The sequence below is a fragment of the Bidens hawaiensis genome, unplaced genomic scaffold (genome assembly GCF_021521415.1).
Source record: "Bidens hawaiensis isolate Kalapana, Puna unplaced genomic scaffold, B.hawaiensis_p1.1 tig00002306_1, whole genome shotgun sequence".
Classification (NCBI taxonomy): Eukaryota; Viridiplantae; Streptophyta; class Magnoliopsida; order Asterales; family Asteraceae; genus Bidens; species Bidens hawaiensis.
In genome coordinates, this window is record NW_027491123.1 from 2548568 (window position 1) to 2563324 (window position 14757).

The following is a 14757-nucleotide window of genomic DNA, read 5'->3' on the forward strand; positions in this document are numbered from 1 at the left end:
TTTTTTTTAATATAAAGATTGGTTAGTAATGAAAGAGGTCCCTTCATTTATTGCTACCAATTAGAGTCTGTGAGTTTTATGGAGATTTAATGAGAACTATGTATGTATGTATGTATGTATGTATGGGTCATATTGCATTCAACATTCTCTTAAACTGCAACCTGTCAGATTTTTCAAGATTCAAAATTTTTTAGCATAAACTAGTAAAGAATACAACAAATCTCTCTCTCTCTCTCTCTCTCTCTCTCTCTCTCTCTCTCTCTCACATACACACCGGCTTTATCTCAAAAGTGTGTTTCTTTATTAAGTGCAATTTATTAAGAAGATGGTACAACACCCTAAAACATACTTGTATCACTTCCCCTAAACTAGAGTGTTGACTATTTGAAATATTATTATTATTAATTCTTTATTGTAAATTAATCATTTTTCTTGTAATATATATCGGGGGAAAAAGTTAAAAACACATAGTTGGTGGTACCTTTTGTCCAGAGTCTGATCACTCTAGTCTTGCAGGGTTTAATATTCTTTTTACATTTTTAATTGATACTCTTTTTAAAAAGTCAAGTATGAATGTTTGAAAAATCAATCATCCTTCAAACCCATATCCAATTAGGTGAAAAGTTTCAATTTTTAACAAAATTCATGAAATTTGATACTTTTGCTTGTTACATTTGCAAATGTTATGGTGTGAAAATCTGATCTTGATGTTTGAATTTATACATATTATTTATGCGATTTTCAATTATGGGTAAAGTTTTAGATTCTTGATCAATGTGGTGGATAAAATAACAGATTTTTTATTATTTAAAAGGGTATTTTTGTTGTATTTTTGAAGATTTTTGATAAAGTGTTAAGAAGAATGCTGGAAACTGAGCTTTATTCTTCTAGAATCTTTTCACACTTCCGTGAAGATTGCGGTGATGAGGAGCTTTCGCTTCTTCCGAGGCATACGAAAGTTATTGTGACTGGAAATAATCGAACAAAGTCGGTTTTGGTTGGTCTTCAAGGCATTGTGAAGAAAGCTGTTGGTCTTGGTGGTTGGCATTGGCTGGTATTTCTTTTACTTGTTTTTTGATTATAATTTAGTTCAGTTTTGACATAGGTATGTTAATTTGAATCCTTATAATAATTATATATATGAACAAGAAAAAGCAAGCCTTAGCAAGTTAGCATACTGAAATGATCAAGAATAATATCATGTTTTTAAATTTTGTCTTGTTTACCTATTTATTTTTTTACAACTCGCCATCCGAGATTAGCATGCTTACAACTTGATTATCGCCCGCCAACCCGTTTGACACGTTTATATAAATGGGTCAAACGGGTCATGTTTGAGTTACAAGTTGCCGACCAGACCCAGTTGACACCCCTAATAAAACATTGTTATTGCTTTCAGGTTTTGAAGAATGGAGTGGAAGTGAAGCTACAAAGAAATGCTTTGAGTGTTCTTGAACCCCCAACAGGCCAAGAAGACGATGACGATTTTGAGCTTGATAATTCTAGCTGTGGTTCAGATGATTGTGAAAAAGAAAATATCTTTTGTAAGTTTTAAACATAAATATTCCCCAAAATGTCCTTGCATGAAGATGAATTTGCAATTTTTTAATTTTTATTTATTTTGTTGTGGCAGCTGCTACTATGGAGTTTAGCAAACCGAGCAAGCCGAGGGTTCGGTACACAAGACCGTGGAGCCCACCCCGGTCAACGAAGCCTGTTAATCGCAGCGGTTGCAAAGAAACTCAATCCAATAACCATTCATGTCATTCGGTAAGTAGAAAAGAAAACACTCTTTTTGACATTAAACACAATCAAGATTTTCTTTTTGACTTTTATAGGTTAAAGTGTATATATTTTTAAATTCATTATATGGTTGGTTATTTGAATTTCTTAAAAATCGATAACAAAATGTGTAGCATATGACATGCATATAACCGTTACTCTTAGTAAAATTGCAAGAGAATCTATAGATATGCTCGGATAAAAAGTGCTATTTTGACTTTGACCGAACAAGTCAAATGCAAGAGTAGGAAGCACGAACACAGGACGAAATTTAAAAATCAAACTACTTTAATCACGGGGTTTATGCATAATGGTGAAAGTCAGTTGTTGTATTGGAAGTTACATCTGTTTTCTCTAAATTCATTGTTCTTTCATGTGTTTGACCAGAAAGTCAACTTCGCAAAGCTTGGAAGCAACACACTGGGACGATATTATAGCACCTTCAACCTTGTAATTCAGCCTCCCCACACCTTCTTATGATGATCTCATTTTGAAACTGATTTTATTAATCTCTGTAGGGAAATATTCATTCAAATCCTACGAAGGAACAGCTGGTCAATGCCGTCCAAAAGCATTTTGCTTCACAGGTGTCTTACACATTGCAAGGTTTTATGGTGATTATGAAACTGATTTTATGTATTTTGTTTATGCAACAGATAGTGAGTGAAGTGGAAGTGATAGTGGAGTTCATTCATGCTGCAAAAAGACAAAAATCTGAAAGAACAGAGAAGGATCAAAGTTGAGGGGATCGGATATGACAACTGTGTAATCTAGTCGTATGCTAACCGTTTTAGCTCTTACTTAGGAACCAAGTAACCCAAGAGATACGAAAGCGTAGTTGGTTGTTGGTACTCACTGCTTCATCTTTAACCATGTAATGTACTTCGTGTCGGTTTATATGACGTCTAAATTCCTCTATGTCATGTCCATATTGAACGTGTTAAAAGCATATTTTGGAGTTTTATCATGTCTTTATAACATTGTGGTTGTAGCATCCATAGTTTTCGGTTAACGTTAATTAAAAGACAATTCATCATGTTATACAGAAGTGTAAAATTTTGGGAACGTTGAGATGCTATCATGATGAGTCATTTGTTTTGTAAATGCGAATGGGTTTGAGTTGTTTTTTTAAATATACAAGACCAGACCAGGAAAAGGCTCAATGACATTAATAAAAGAAAAGACTCGATAAATAGAAAAATACTCAAAAGAAACAAAACTTATGATACGAACCCACCCGCATAACCGTTTCTTTTGCACGTTTACTTTTTATTTTATTTACTAGTTTTTCCCATGATTTTGGTAGTTTTCTCCCATGATGCATGTTCCCACATTAGTTATGTTTCTCTCCATGTTTCCATTTAGTATTTGTATTTAAACCTTTTAGTTGTGAAAGGAAAGAAGAAAATTAGCAAAGTTTTATTGTCTCTTTCTCTCTAATGTTTCTTGGAGTCTAACCCGCTCAAAGGGTATATCAATTGGGAGAATAGCCATCTCGAATCAGCTTACTATCAACTTATGAGAGAACCTCATAAAGGTTGCATTTTCGTGGCACGGCGCACACAGTTAACAAAATCATGAGCGTTTCTATGGTATTTAATTTAACAATTCAAACTACAAAAAGTGTAAAAACAGATACACGACCAACGATTCACGTGTCCTATAAATATATGCGCTAAAATTGTTCTCACATGACCACACTAGAGTGATAAATCACTACATGCTATCTTTGTGAATTTCTCTACAAACAATGCATCTATATAGAACAACCAAAGTCCCAAAAACCGAAAAAAAAACATTAATGTTTTTCTACAATGTCCTCAAAGCCAGTTGATAGTTACGATTTTATGTCTATAATGATCTTTACAATGACAATAATAAACTGTAATAAAAAACAAAAAGAAGGAAAACAGCAGCTTGAAAAATTAAATCACCATCGCCATAAAACAAGTCAACTTTTACCACATTATTCTAGTCAAACTTTACCAGCTCTCATGAAATTAAAAATCGAGAAAACTGCAACACACGATACAAATCACGCCCCGAGAAGGGTCTCAAGTGCTTCAAAGAATAATGGGGCCATTTCTGGGCTCGGAGATTTGATAGCACACTTGACACCAGGAACACCAATGACTGCTGTGAGTTCAATCAAGAACGGGATTCCTTTTGGGATTTTAGCTGACAGATACAAAACCTCCTGATTCCCGTTCCTACGTTTGGCTATAAAGAACATGTTGGAAGAACCCAACTGTTCAATAGTCGCTTCCACATTGTTTATCACAATACCAGCAATATCCTTTGACACCTCGTTCGAATCCGGTAACGACTTCCATGTCTGCAAAAGAAAAATCATCAAAATATCAAACTTTTGAATTTGCTTAACGCATGTGATTATAGGTGTATAAAACGAGCTGAGCTTTAGACAAGATCAAGCCTAAAATAAGCTAGTTTAATAAACGAGTCTGAGCCCGAGCTTCATAAACCGAACTCAGCAAGGCTCGCGATTTATATAAATATATATACTACATACTAAAAATATTTATATAATTAGGGGTGTGCATGAAAGCGAAATAACCAAACCCAAACAAAAACCACCAGTTTGGCTTTTTGTTTGTGTAAAAACCGAATTTCTGGTTTGGTTAAGTAATTTATAAGAATTTCATAAATAATGTAACCCGTATATTTTAGCCCAAATGTATAATAACCAACTAATCATCAACTAAAAAAAAGATTTATCCCAAATTCATTATTTTGGGCCAATGTTCGTCGGTTAAAAAACTTCAAGCAAAAATGGTAAAACCAAAAACGAACTGAAACCGTTTAAAACCTAAGCCAAACAGTATTCAAAGACCCAAAACTCCGAATTTTCAGTTTTGGTTCAAACCCAAGCTGGCCTATGCGCACCCCTAATTACACATAAGAAAGATATAAATAACTGAATAACACATATTAAATTATCGTGCTAACTTTGAGAATCAAGTAGTGTAATTATATATACAGCATAGTGTAATTACACTACTTGTATATATAATTACACTACTTGATTCGCACAATTAGCACACTTTTTTAGTTTGTACGCTAACTTTCCCCTATATATATATATATATAGAAATTATATTATGAAATATATATATAAATATAATTACGAACATATAAAAATAATTATATACGTAGATAAACAAAAATAATTTAATAATTAACAAATAATGCACAAGCCAAGCCAAGCCCTAGCTTGAAAAATTCTCACAAGGCGAGCTTGGAGCTTTGGATATAAGTTCGAAACGAAACTGAGCTCGAGCTCTGGTATGCTAAATGAGCTGAGCTCAATCTCGGCTCGCCTTGTTTACAATCCTACATGTGAAATAGAAAAGGAGTTAATATTACCTCAAGGAAGGTAGAGCGTTCCATTCGTCCATCCTCGGTGAACAAAACAAGTAATGATAATCTATCACTAAAGTACCAAACAGGCTGTTGATTGTTCTTCACCGCAACCTGCAACATTGAGTTAGGTGGACCCGGTGCTATATTCTGGAACAGAACCATAGGAAGAAGTGTTCGTGCCGATGTTCCCGGTTGAATTAACGGGACCTAACAACAAAACATACATTTTACTCAAAACCAGAATAGCAAGATGCGGATATTGCAACCTAATGATAGATTATAGGTACCTGAAGTGGTCCACCAGCAGCGAGACCAAATGTGTTTTTGTTGAATTGGATCATAAATCCATCCAGTGGGATGTTTGTGTTGTTCTCAAACATTAAACTGTAGAATATTTGACCGTCCCTTCGTACCAGCTGGGCACTAATTTCTAGACCTTGGCCGTTTTCTGCCGGTAATAATATGGGTAGAGGCGGCCTGCGATGATAGCAAAAGTATAACTGTTTGAAGTTTATCATTTATTAGGTCATGGGTGAGTTGGTCGGGTTGGCTTGATCATTGGCCAACAAGTACCTTTGCTGTCTTGTTTAAAAGAATAGAATCTTGTAAACAATCAGGGTTATAAAAACAAGATTATTAATTCAAAGTACAGTAGTACACTTTGAACCACTCTCAACCAGTTTGACCTGTTCTACTTTTAGCTGAACTTTTTTTTTATGAAAATCAATTGACCTGTTTGTAGGCTTGTAAACGTACCGAACGTTCAGTGAACCATTCGGTGGGAAATTGATTATGTTAGTTTATTTAATACACGAACAAACATGAACAAACAAATGTGTTCATTAGTTAAACGAACAAACATGAACACATGTAGTTCTCGGTGGGAAATTGTTTATGTTAGTTTATTTAATACACGAACAAACATGAACAAACAAATGTGTTCATTAGTTAAACGAACAAACATGAACACATGTAGTTCTTGGTGGGAAATTGTTTATGTTAGTTTATTTAATACACGAACAAACATGAACAAACAAATGTGTTCATTAGTTAAACGAACAAACATGAACACATGTAGTTCGTCATTTATATACGTTTATACTCGATCGTTAATCTTCATTTATGTTTGTTAGTTTACGCTTGATTAAGTTTGTTCGTTTACTATTGTTAATCTATTAATTCAATTTTTTAGGCCCGTTGCAATTTAGTCTAGTTTTAGTAACTTTTTAGGTCCAACACATTGTTTTTTACGTTACTTTTATTGTTATAGCTGACTTATGTTCATTCATCTATTTAGTTATTTTCATTATTCGTTTACATTCGCAACCCATTTGTTTATATTGTTAACAAACAGACATAAACAAAAGCAAACTAGAAAACCTAGTTCGTTTGATTGTTCGTATTCGATCGCTTGTTCAGTTAAAAGTTAAACGAACAAACACGAGCATGCTTCATTGCTTCGTTCGTGTTCGTGCGGTTCATTTATAGGCATACCCGTTAGAGATAAAACTGAACACAAATAGACCCTGGTCTTTTTTTTTGGCATGCCATGTTACTATGTAAAACACGTACCCTGCATCGGTTGAAGGTTGATCTACCGGAACAATAGCGTTATCATCACCACCATCAAGACCCATAAGGTCAAGTAAATCCGGCACAGGAGCAGGAGCGGCAGCTGGCTGCTTAGCAGCAGAAGCAGGCGGTGGAGGTGCAACACCATCAGACACCAGTGTAGATGATGTTTCTGGATACCCACCTTCAACACCATCAGGGAACTCTTCTTCTTCTGTTCTTTGAACTGTCCTCACACGCGTTATAAATGTTTCAGGTGGTTTGTGATACACAGAAGACAAAGTAGCAATATTTGCAAGAAGCTCGTCAAGAAGAGATGAGTCATATTGATTTGAATCATCACTTATCACTGGTTTCTCAGCTAAAACAACATCTTTAGCAGCCTAACATATGTAATACAAGCCATTAGTATAAAGGATTTACAAATTAAAAGTGATTACAATTTTTAAGAAATGGATCATAATTAAGAACCTCGGGATCAGTTGAAAGAAGGCGCCAGTATATGTAAGCACGATCGCGTAAATCTGGATTGTCGGTTTCCACAGTGGCATTATTCAAAACAACCTATGAAGCGAACGACCAACGTTATAACTTGAAATCAGATTCATCAAAAGTTCAAAACGGATATATAGAAGATAGAAGTTTGACATTTATAAAGCCTAATTGATACTAGGACTGTAAATGAACCAAACGTTCAATGAACTGTCAGGTGGGAAGTTCGCTTATGTTTGTTTATATAATAAATGAATGAACATGAGTAAGATTTGTTCATTTAATTAAATGAACAGGCATTAACACATGTCTCGTTCATTCATTTATGTCTGTGAATGTTCGTTTATACTCATTAGTTGCGTTTAAGTTCGTTCGTTAACGTTCATTAACATATTCACCTAATTTTTCAGCCCATTACAATTTAGTCTAGTTCTATTCATTTTTTAGGCCCAACAAATTGACGTTCACTTTTACTTTAATTGGTGTTCGGTCAGTTACGTTCGTTCATCTATGTCCAGTTATGTTTGTGAACCATTCATCTATACTATATTACTATAATGAACATAACGAACACAAACCCGTTCATTTTCTTAACAAATGAACACAAACAAGAAACTTTGGTACGTTTAACTGTTCTTGTTCAATCACTTTTTCAGTTACAGTTAAACGCACGAACATGACCCGTTTGTGTTCGTTTACAGGCCCAATTGATACCATGAAGCGTTACCTGAATCATTTGCTGTGGTCCTTCTGTTGGCTTTTTAAGAAAAAGTTTGACCGTGGCGGTCAACAATTGTAATTGGACTTGTGCAGGTTCTTCAGGGAAACTCTCTAGAAAGCTTTCAAGAAGTTCATCAGCGTTATCAATTCTTTCAGCATATTCACCAATGATCCAAATCATTGATGCCTGTTACAAAAATATAAATATATCGTTAAGGTAAATTTGTAATACATATTAATATATTATAACTCTAGAACTTCATAATATTAATACCTTGGCTTCTGGCTCATCCAAAGTGTCCAAACTCTCACAAAGTGTGGCAATGATGGATTCATAACTGAAATGAAAGTATTCAATAAGCATTATGATAAAAAGAGTTTATTAACAAATAGAGAAATGAAAACTTACGTGTTGGGATATCTTCTAAAAATATCCTTAATGACTATAATAGCTTCTTGAACGACATAATTAACTTTAATTTTTATCAGCTCTAGAAGAACACTAATGCAACGTTCAGCAGCTCGTTCTAATTTGATAGCACAACGCCCAATAGCACGCACAGCTTTTCTCACAAAATCAACGTCTACTTCAGTAGCATATTCTTTGAATTCCAATAACACCTGTATAATCAGATTCATTGAAAAAAATTAGACACGACATTTTTGACCCGTTTACCTAAATGGTTTGAGTCGGGTTATGTTTATCTCTAATGGTTCAAATGTGTAAAATTAAAGAAAAGTTAGGTTAAAGGGAAACAGGTCAAAAGGCTCTCGGCGTGTATTTTCAATGAAAAAAAACTCATAGGTAAAAAAATGTATTATTATCAGAACAATATAACTTGTGTTATCATCTTTGTATACAAACCGACAGTGAACCGTTCGTGAACAGTTCAGAGACAAGCTGTTTATTTAATAAACAAATGAACATGAACAACTTGTTTAAAATGAACGAGCATGAAACATATCTTGTTCGTTCATTTATGTTCACGAACGTTCACTTACATTCGTCCCTTTATGCTCGTTTATTTGCAAACTGAAAGAGACGAAAAATTCAAATGAATAAATAATAAAGAATAAAAAATTATTGTTTCCCTAAAGTAAAATTCGAAGCACATATCTCCTTTCGATGAATGCCCCAAAAATTCAATCTAAAATTCAATTTTCAATTTCAATATTCAATAATGAATATAAATATTTTTAAGATTTTGATACAAAAGAACTCCTTTTCTATCATTATATAAAAATAGCTAAGATTTCTAAAACAAGTCAACTGATTATAAGTAGTCAGGGATAGAATAATTGAGGGAATTTTCTAAAGAATCTTGTGAAATGAAAAAAGGGTGGCAAAAAACGATAGAAAGAATTGGCTAGTTATCATTATAAGAGATCCAAATTTGTGGTCATTAAGGAGCACAAAAAGAAGCGTCGAAAAAATGACAAGATATTATCTATCTGAATATAAAGTCTCAATTCCAACAAGTAAAAAGCAAGTCAAAAGGGGGGATATTTCCTTATTTCAAAATGGTTGATTGACTTATGCCTCTTTTCATAGTCACACCCCACATAATGAATTTTATCTATTTGATAGGAATAATAACAATTTTTTTTTCGGACCTACTTTAGCTCTTGCTCAAAAAGACATTAAGAGGGGTTTAGCCTATTCCACAATGTCTCAATTGGGTTATATGATGTTAGCTTTAGGTATGGGGTCTTATCGCAGTGCTTTATTTCATTTGATTACTCAAGCTTACTCCAAAGCATTATTGTTTTTAGGATCGGGATCCATTATTCACTCAGTGGAAACTCTTGTTGGATGTTGTCCAAAAAATCGTTTACTTATGTTCGTTAGTTTATGTTAATTGAAGTTCACTTACATATTCATTTAAAATATTTAGGCCCATTACAATTTAGTTTAGTTTTATGTAATTATAATATTACCTCTTACAATTTAGTTACGCCCAACAAACAATGTTCACGTTGTAACTGGTGTTTGCTCGGTTATGTTTGTTCGTCTGTGTTCAAGTGCGTTTGTTCATTTACATATGTTAACCGTTCGTTTATACTATTAACAAACAAACACAAACACATGCACTTTCTTAACGAACGAACACAAACAAAAAATACCCAGTTCATTTACTTGTCCGTGTTCAATCGATTGTTCGATTAAAGTTAAACGAACGAACACGAACGGGGCCTAAGTATCCGACTCACTATTTATATATAAAAGATAAATAACTTTGATCTGACCAATATCAAAAGTCCAAAAGTACCCATTTTGGCATCTTACCTCGCCCATCTGACTAGGTCCAAGTTATGGTCTCCTAACATATATGCTAAAGATATAATTACTTTGAAGAACTATAATTACCTGGTCAATATTTCTATCTGAAGCAAGCTTTATCATGATCTCTAACTTTTCCATCTTCACATAAATCGGATCATTGTACTTGCAAAAGAACACCTACAAAGTAGGTGCAATTTAGATGATCTATTTTAAATCCTATGAAGTATGAATGGTGGTCAAAGAAAGAAAATGTTAAATCATGATACCTTAATTTCATGAGCAAGGATTGTGGGACGCCGTTGTACAATAAGGTTGATGTTCCTTAATGCAACATATTGAATTTCAGGTTCTGCAGAAAGCAGTGTTACAAGAGGAGGAGCCATTTTCTTGCAAAGGTTACGAATCACATCTGGACTAGTGATGAGTTCCATTTGTTGAAGGATCATCTGTTAAGGTAATAATGTTACAATATAAAACAACAAAGCTCAGAACATGAATATAGGACACACATACAATATTATAAATGCATCCAACCTTCTGAGATTGTTTTCAATCAAAGATGTAGATTATTACTGCTTTTGTGAGCATACATTTAGGGCTGTAAACAAATTGAATTGAACCAAACAGGACCTAGTTCATGTTCATTTGCTAAGCATTTATCGGACAAATGCACAGATCATGAACACATAACCGAACATAATTTCTTGTGTTCATTCGTTAATTTCATAAAGACAAACAAACATATTAATTTATAAAATAAAAAGCGTTGACCTTAAAATAAATATAAAGTTAAGTGCTTGACATAATTATCGAAAATACTTGACATAATACACTATATATATTATAATATATAGAAAATCTAAAAAGCGTTGACTGACCGAACAAAAACAAACAGAACAAACGAATATAAACAAACTTAAATGAACAAACACATTACAGAATATTCACTAACACAATTGAACGAACACGACCTTTGTTCATGTTCGTTCATTGTTAAATGATATAATTTCTAGTGCACGTTCGTTTGTTTATTTAGTGAACGTAAACTAACTTACCACAGAACGGTTCACAAACAGTTAGTTGGACGTTCAGTTCGTTACAGCCCCACATATAATCATATTCAATGCATTTATAATATACAAGGGTTTAAAAGGGGGGGGGGGAAGAGTGTTTACGGGTCAACACAATCTATTTCGACCGGTATCAAGAAAGACCCGTTAAACCCAAACCATTTTAACAGGACAGGCCGCCCTCTTAACCGCCTATAACAACTACATGAGATAAAAGTCAAGCAAATCCACCTTAACAGCTGAAAGAACGACAGCAGAATTTGCATGTTGTAATCTTGGAGTGACTCTCTCAACAATATTTTCAGCTTCACGAGCATCGGCTGCCTTGTACTTAGAAAGAGCATCTAATATGAAGACTTGACCCCACCTGTTGTCATTTTGATAACAACATTCAAAAACACAAAAAAACAGAAAATATGACAACATATAATTTCAAGAATCACACTCACTCAGTGCATTCATTTAGAGCAGTAAGGAGTTTTGTAAGTGTAACACTGGTGATCTCAAAGATGGGTTTACTGCTGTTATCTTGAATTTCTGCAAGAGCTGCAACAGCATTTGCTACAACCATAGGGTTATTGTCAGATATCAAATCCTTAAGGCCATCCAGAAAGCCCCTATCTTCAACTAACTCGGCATTAATGTCATAAAGTTTAGCAACACATATAGCTGCTGTCTTTCGAACATAAGGATCATCATCCTGATAATAAAGAACATAAAGATGCCCAAAGAAGGAAATAGAGTGTTAAATCTTGAAATACTGTGATTAATCGGTAATTAAAGATTTCAAAAACAGATAATGCTACCTTAAGGCACCTCTCCAGGGGATCACAAAGATATTCTGTAATTTTATCAACTCGGATGCATCCCATTGTTCGAACAGCTAACGCGCGGATCAAAGGATTTGGGTCCTGTGTATCCTGTAATATTCATTCACAATCTTATTAAAAAATTCGCTATGGAATTTGAAGTACTTTTTACGACTTGAGAGAATGATTTGAGTGCTTATTCCTGGCATGCTTAAGATATTCAAAGAAAAAGTAAAATATAACACACTAAAGAAAATATTTCATTCATTAGCAGATGGTGCCATTACAACAATCTTAAAACTTTTCATCTAATAAAAGTTCTTCGCTAGTAGCACTATCAAGTATCACTTTTCATCTTATACAGGATAATGACTGAATCTACATTGCCTCTCAAGACTTAAGATCCTTCACTATCACTCGATCATACAGATGTTCACCAATCACACTAGTTAGAAGATAAGCTTGAAAGTAAACATGAATAAATTCTTCATTTAGTACCAGATCACCAAAATAAGAGCAATGGAAAGGATTCCAAAAACCACATTACAGTGAGCAACAGCATATAGTGAATGATTCATTGGTCCCCCTCATTCTCATTTCACATAAAGCAGTTCAGAATTATAGGTTACAAACTAACAAACAATCAACCTAAGCAGCTGGTTCTTGAGGCAAATCATAGTTTGGTCCTTTGGTTACTTTATTAATTTCCTTAACAAAGAATGATTATCATTATACAGGAGCATGCATGGTATGAGTGATTCTATTAGATATAAGATGATTAGGATCACAGTCCCCAAAGATAAAACACCAAAGAGCACGCATTAAGTTAAACAGAGAACTTTGCTACTTCTTGCCTTCACAAATGTATTGACTGCAAGTATAGCCAGGTCAGGCTGACTTTTAGCATAGTTGATGAGATACAAGTATACGAGCTTTTTGAGCTCCAAATTTTCTGTCTGCATACAGTTCAGAACATCTGTGAATAGTGAAGAGACATCCTTCCCAACAGTCATGGCAGCAATCACCTTCTTAACAGCATCTTTTCTCTTATCCTGGACGTCAGAAAAAAAGCACATCAAGCAATATAATAACTAACTAAGTAACAGTTAATTACTCAATTTTATGCAAACAAAAAGATGTTTCATAGTTTCCAAAGAGTAAAAGATTCCAAAGAACCAACGACTTCGGCTTTCAATTGCAAAACTAGCCGTCCAGATTATGAATAATTTTCTAGTCCATCTTAGCGTACATGTTATGTGCCTTACATCAGATTAAAAAGAGAAATCTTCCTGAAACAGAAAACTATAGAACTTGCCAAATGCAAAGTGTGCTCACAGTAACTAGAAGGTTCAATATTTGAAGATGTTATGCAGTAGCACGCTCATTCAAGTAAATACAGTACTTAACTAACTGGCAAAGTTATGCAAAGGGAACGACGTTTTATTGTTTCCGAATTCCAAGGTGTTTAATGCAAATAAACGAATTACGTCTGCGAGTGATACATCCCCGTCTAATTCAGGTCAATGAATAAATGAGAACTTTAACGAATAACTAATAGATTTCCTTTCTTTGAGTTATTCTTTTGCCCCGTGTATTAATAACAAAACTGATTTTTCCAATATAACGGTTTTATAGTACATCTTCACATAAATATTATATTATGTGCGTTAACCCCAAAATCTGCCAAAAACAGATATAACTATGGAACTTAAAGTAATCATCAGGCAGTTGAGTATGTAAAGCTATTATGCAGTAGAGAAATCATAACTCATACAATGTTTCAAACTTGTAATTAGATGCAGCAGCAGCAGCAGCAACTACTAAGTACTAACTAACAACATCTAAATGCGTAGAACGAGAAACGAATCATAATTAGGTCAAAATAAACGCGACCTAATTAAGTAATTGCATAGATCACAGTTACAGATCTGACAATACATCAGGCATAATAACGAAACTATAGATCAAATTAAAACAACAGAACGAAATTGAAGCAATTACAGGTATTTTGTAATCAGATCAGGAAGTAATAGGTAAACCTTGTACTGTGAGTTGAGTTCTTCTTTAAGCTCAGGTATTTCACCCTTTTTAGTAGTGGAGAAGTACTTTGAATCGTGGCCGCTCATTTCTGCCGCTGATGGATCTTACGGAGCTTGGACGAGGAAACAAAGAAAGAATGTGTGAGACTGAAATGGAGATTGAGCTATTGAAGAAAACGGGTGCTTTGAAAAGTCGGACGGGATCCGACCCGATTTGGTAACTTACCAGATTTGAAATTGAAAGCACCAGGCAAGTGGAAACAAAAAAACATAAATGTCTATTTTAGGTTGTTTGCCGAATATTTTTTCGGAGCGAAAACGTACGAGAGTAAAGTTTTAAAAGTGTTATAATCAGGTCATTTTTGTAATTTTTTTATGATGAAACAAGCCTAATAGCCAAACATATAAGAAAGAGATTAGGGAGAAAAATGAAGATTTCATTAATACTGTATATATTACAATGAGGTATAATGAGATATATATACATGATAGGAAAACTTGGGAAGGAAGCTAACCTATATTAGGTGTTGGTAACCATAATATTAATATATTTATAACACTCTCCCTTGGTTATCAACTTAATACGCTTGGAGATGTTGTCTCATTAA

At 34.0% G+C, this 14757-nt stretch overlaps 2 protein-coding genes across 2 annotated transcripts; one reads left to right on the plus strand and one right to left on the minus strand.

The window, feature by feature from the left end:
* Positions 1 to 573: 573 nt before the first annotated feature.
* Positions 574 to 2598, plus strand: LOC143616125 (uncharacterized). The gene is made up of 6 exons (XM_077089055.1): positions 574 to 1054; positions 1400 to 1544; positions 1634 to 1770; positions 2170 to 2232; positions 2301 to 2369; positions 2439 to 2598. The coding sequence occupies exons 1-6, from the start codon at positions 863 to 865 to the stop codon at positions 2523 to 2525; spliced, it is 693 nt and encodes a 230-aa protein (XP_076945170.1). The 5' UTR covers positions 574 to 862; the 3' UTR covers positions 2526 to 2598.
* A 1143-nt stretch (positions 2599 to 3741) lies between these two features.
* On the minus strand, positions 3742 to 14243 carry LOC143616558 (beta-adaptin-like protein C). The gene is made up of 15 exons (XM_077089357.1): positions 14150 to 14243; positions 12965 to 13162; positions 12108 to 12221; positions 11751 to 12001; positions 11533 to 11668; positions 10498 to 10677; positions 10316 to 10408; positions 8357 to 8568; positions 8222 to 8285; positions 7955 to 8134; positions 7207 to 7299; positions 6736 to 7118; positions 5451 to 5640; positions 5167 to 5370; positions 3742 to 4117 (listed from the first exon to the last, which is right to left on the minus strand). Exons 1-15 carry the CDS (start codon positions 14234 to 14236, stop codon positions 3818 to 3820), a joined length of 2685 nt encoding a protein of 894 aa, XP_076945472.1. The 5' UTR covers positions 14237 to 14243; the 3' UTR covers positions 3742 to 3817.
* Positions 14244 to 14757: the final 514 nt, after the last annotated feature.

What these genes read in the sequence shown, in the direction of transcription:
- LOC143616558 (XM_077089357.1), bottom strand. Translation starts at nt 14,236, where the DNA reads ATGAGCGGCCACGATTCAAAGTACTTCTCCACTACTAAAAAGGGTGAA. An exon ending in CAGTCAATACATTTGTGAAG is followed by an intron (nt 12,222 to 12,964) that starts GCAAGAAGTAGC and finishes TGAATATTACAG; the next exon opens with GATACACAGGACCCAAATCC. An exon ending in TTTAGAAGATATCCCAACAC is followed by an intron (nt 8,286 to 8,356) that starts GTAAGTTTTCAT and finishes CTTTCATTTCAG; the next exon opens with TTATGAATCCATCATTGCCA.
- LOC143616125 (XM_077089055.1), top strand. Translation starts at nt 863, where the DNA reads ATGCTGGAAACTGAGCTTTATTCTTCTAGAATCTTTTCACACTTCCGT. An exon ending in TGAAAAAGAAAATATCTTTT is followed by an intron (nt 1,545 to 1,633) that starts GTAAGTTTTAAA and finishes TTGTTGTGGCAG; the next exon opens with CTGCTACTATGGAGTTTAGC. An exon ending in ATAACCATTCATGTCATTCG is followed by an intron (nt 1,771 to 2,169) that starts GTAAGTAGAAAA and finishes GTGTTTGACCAG; the next exon opens with AAAGTCAACTTCGCAAAGCT.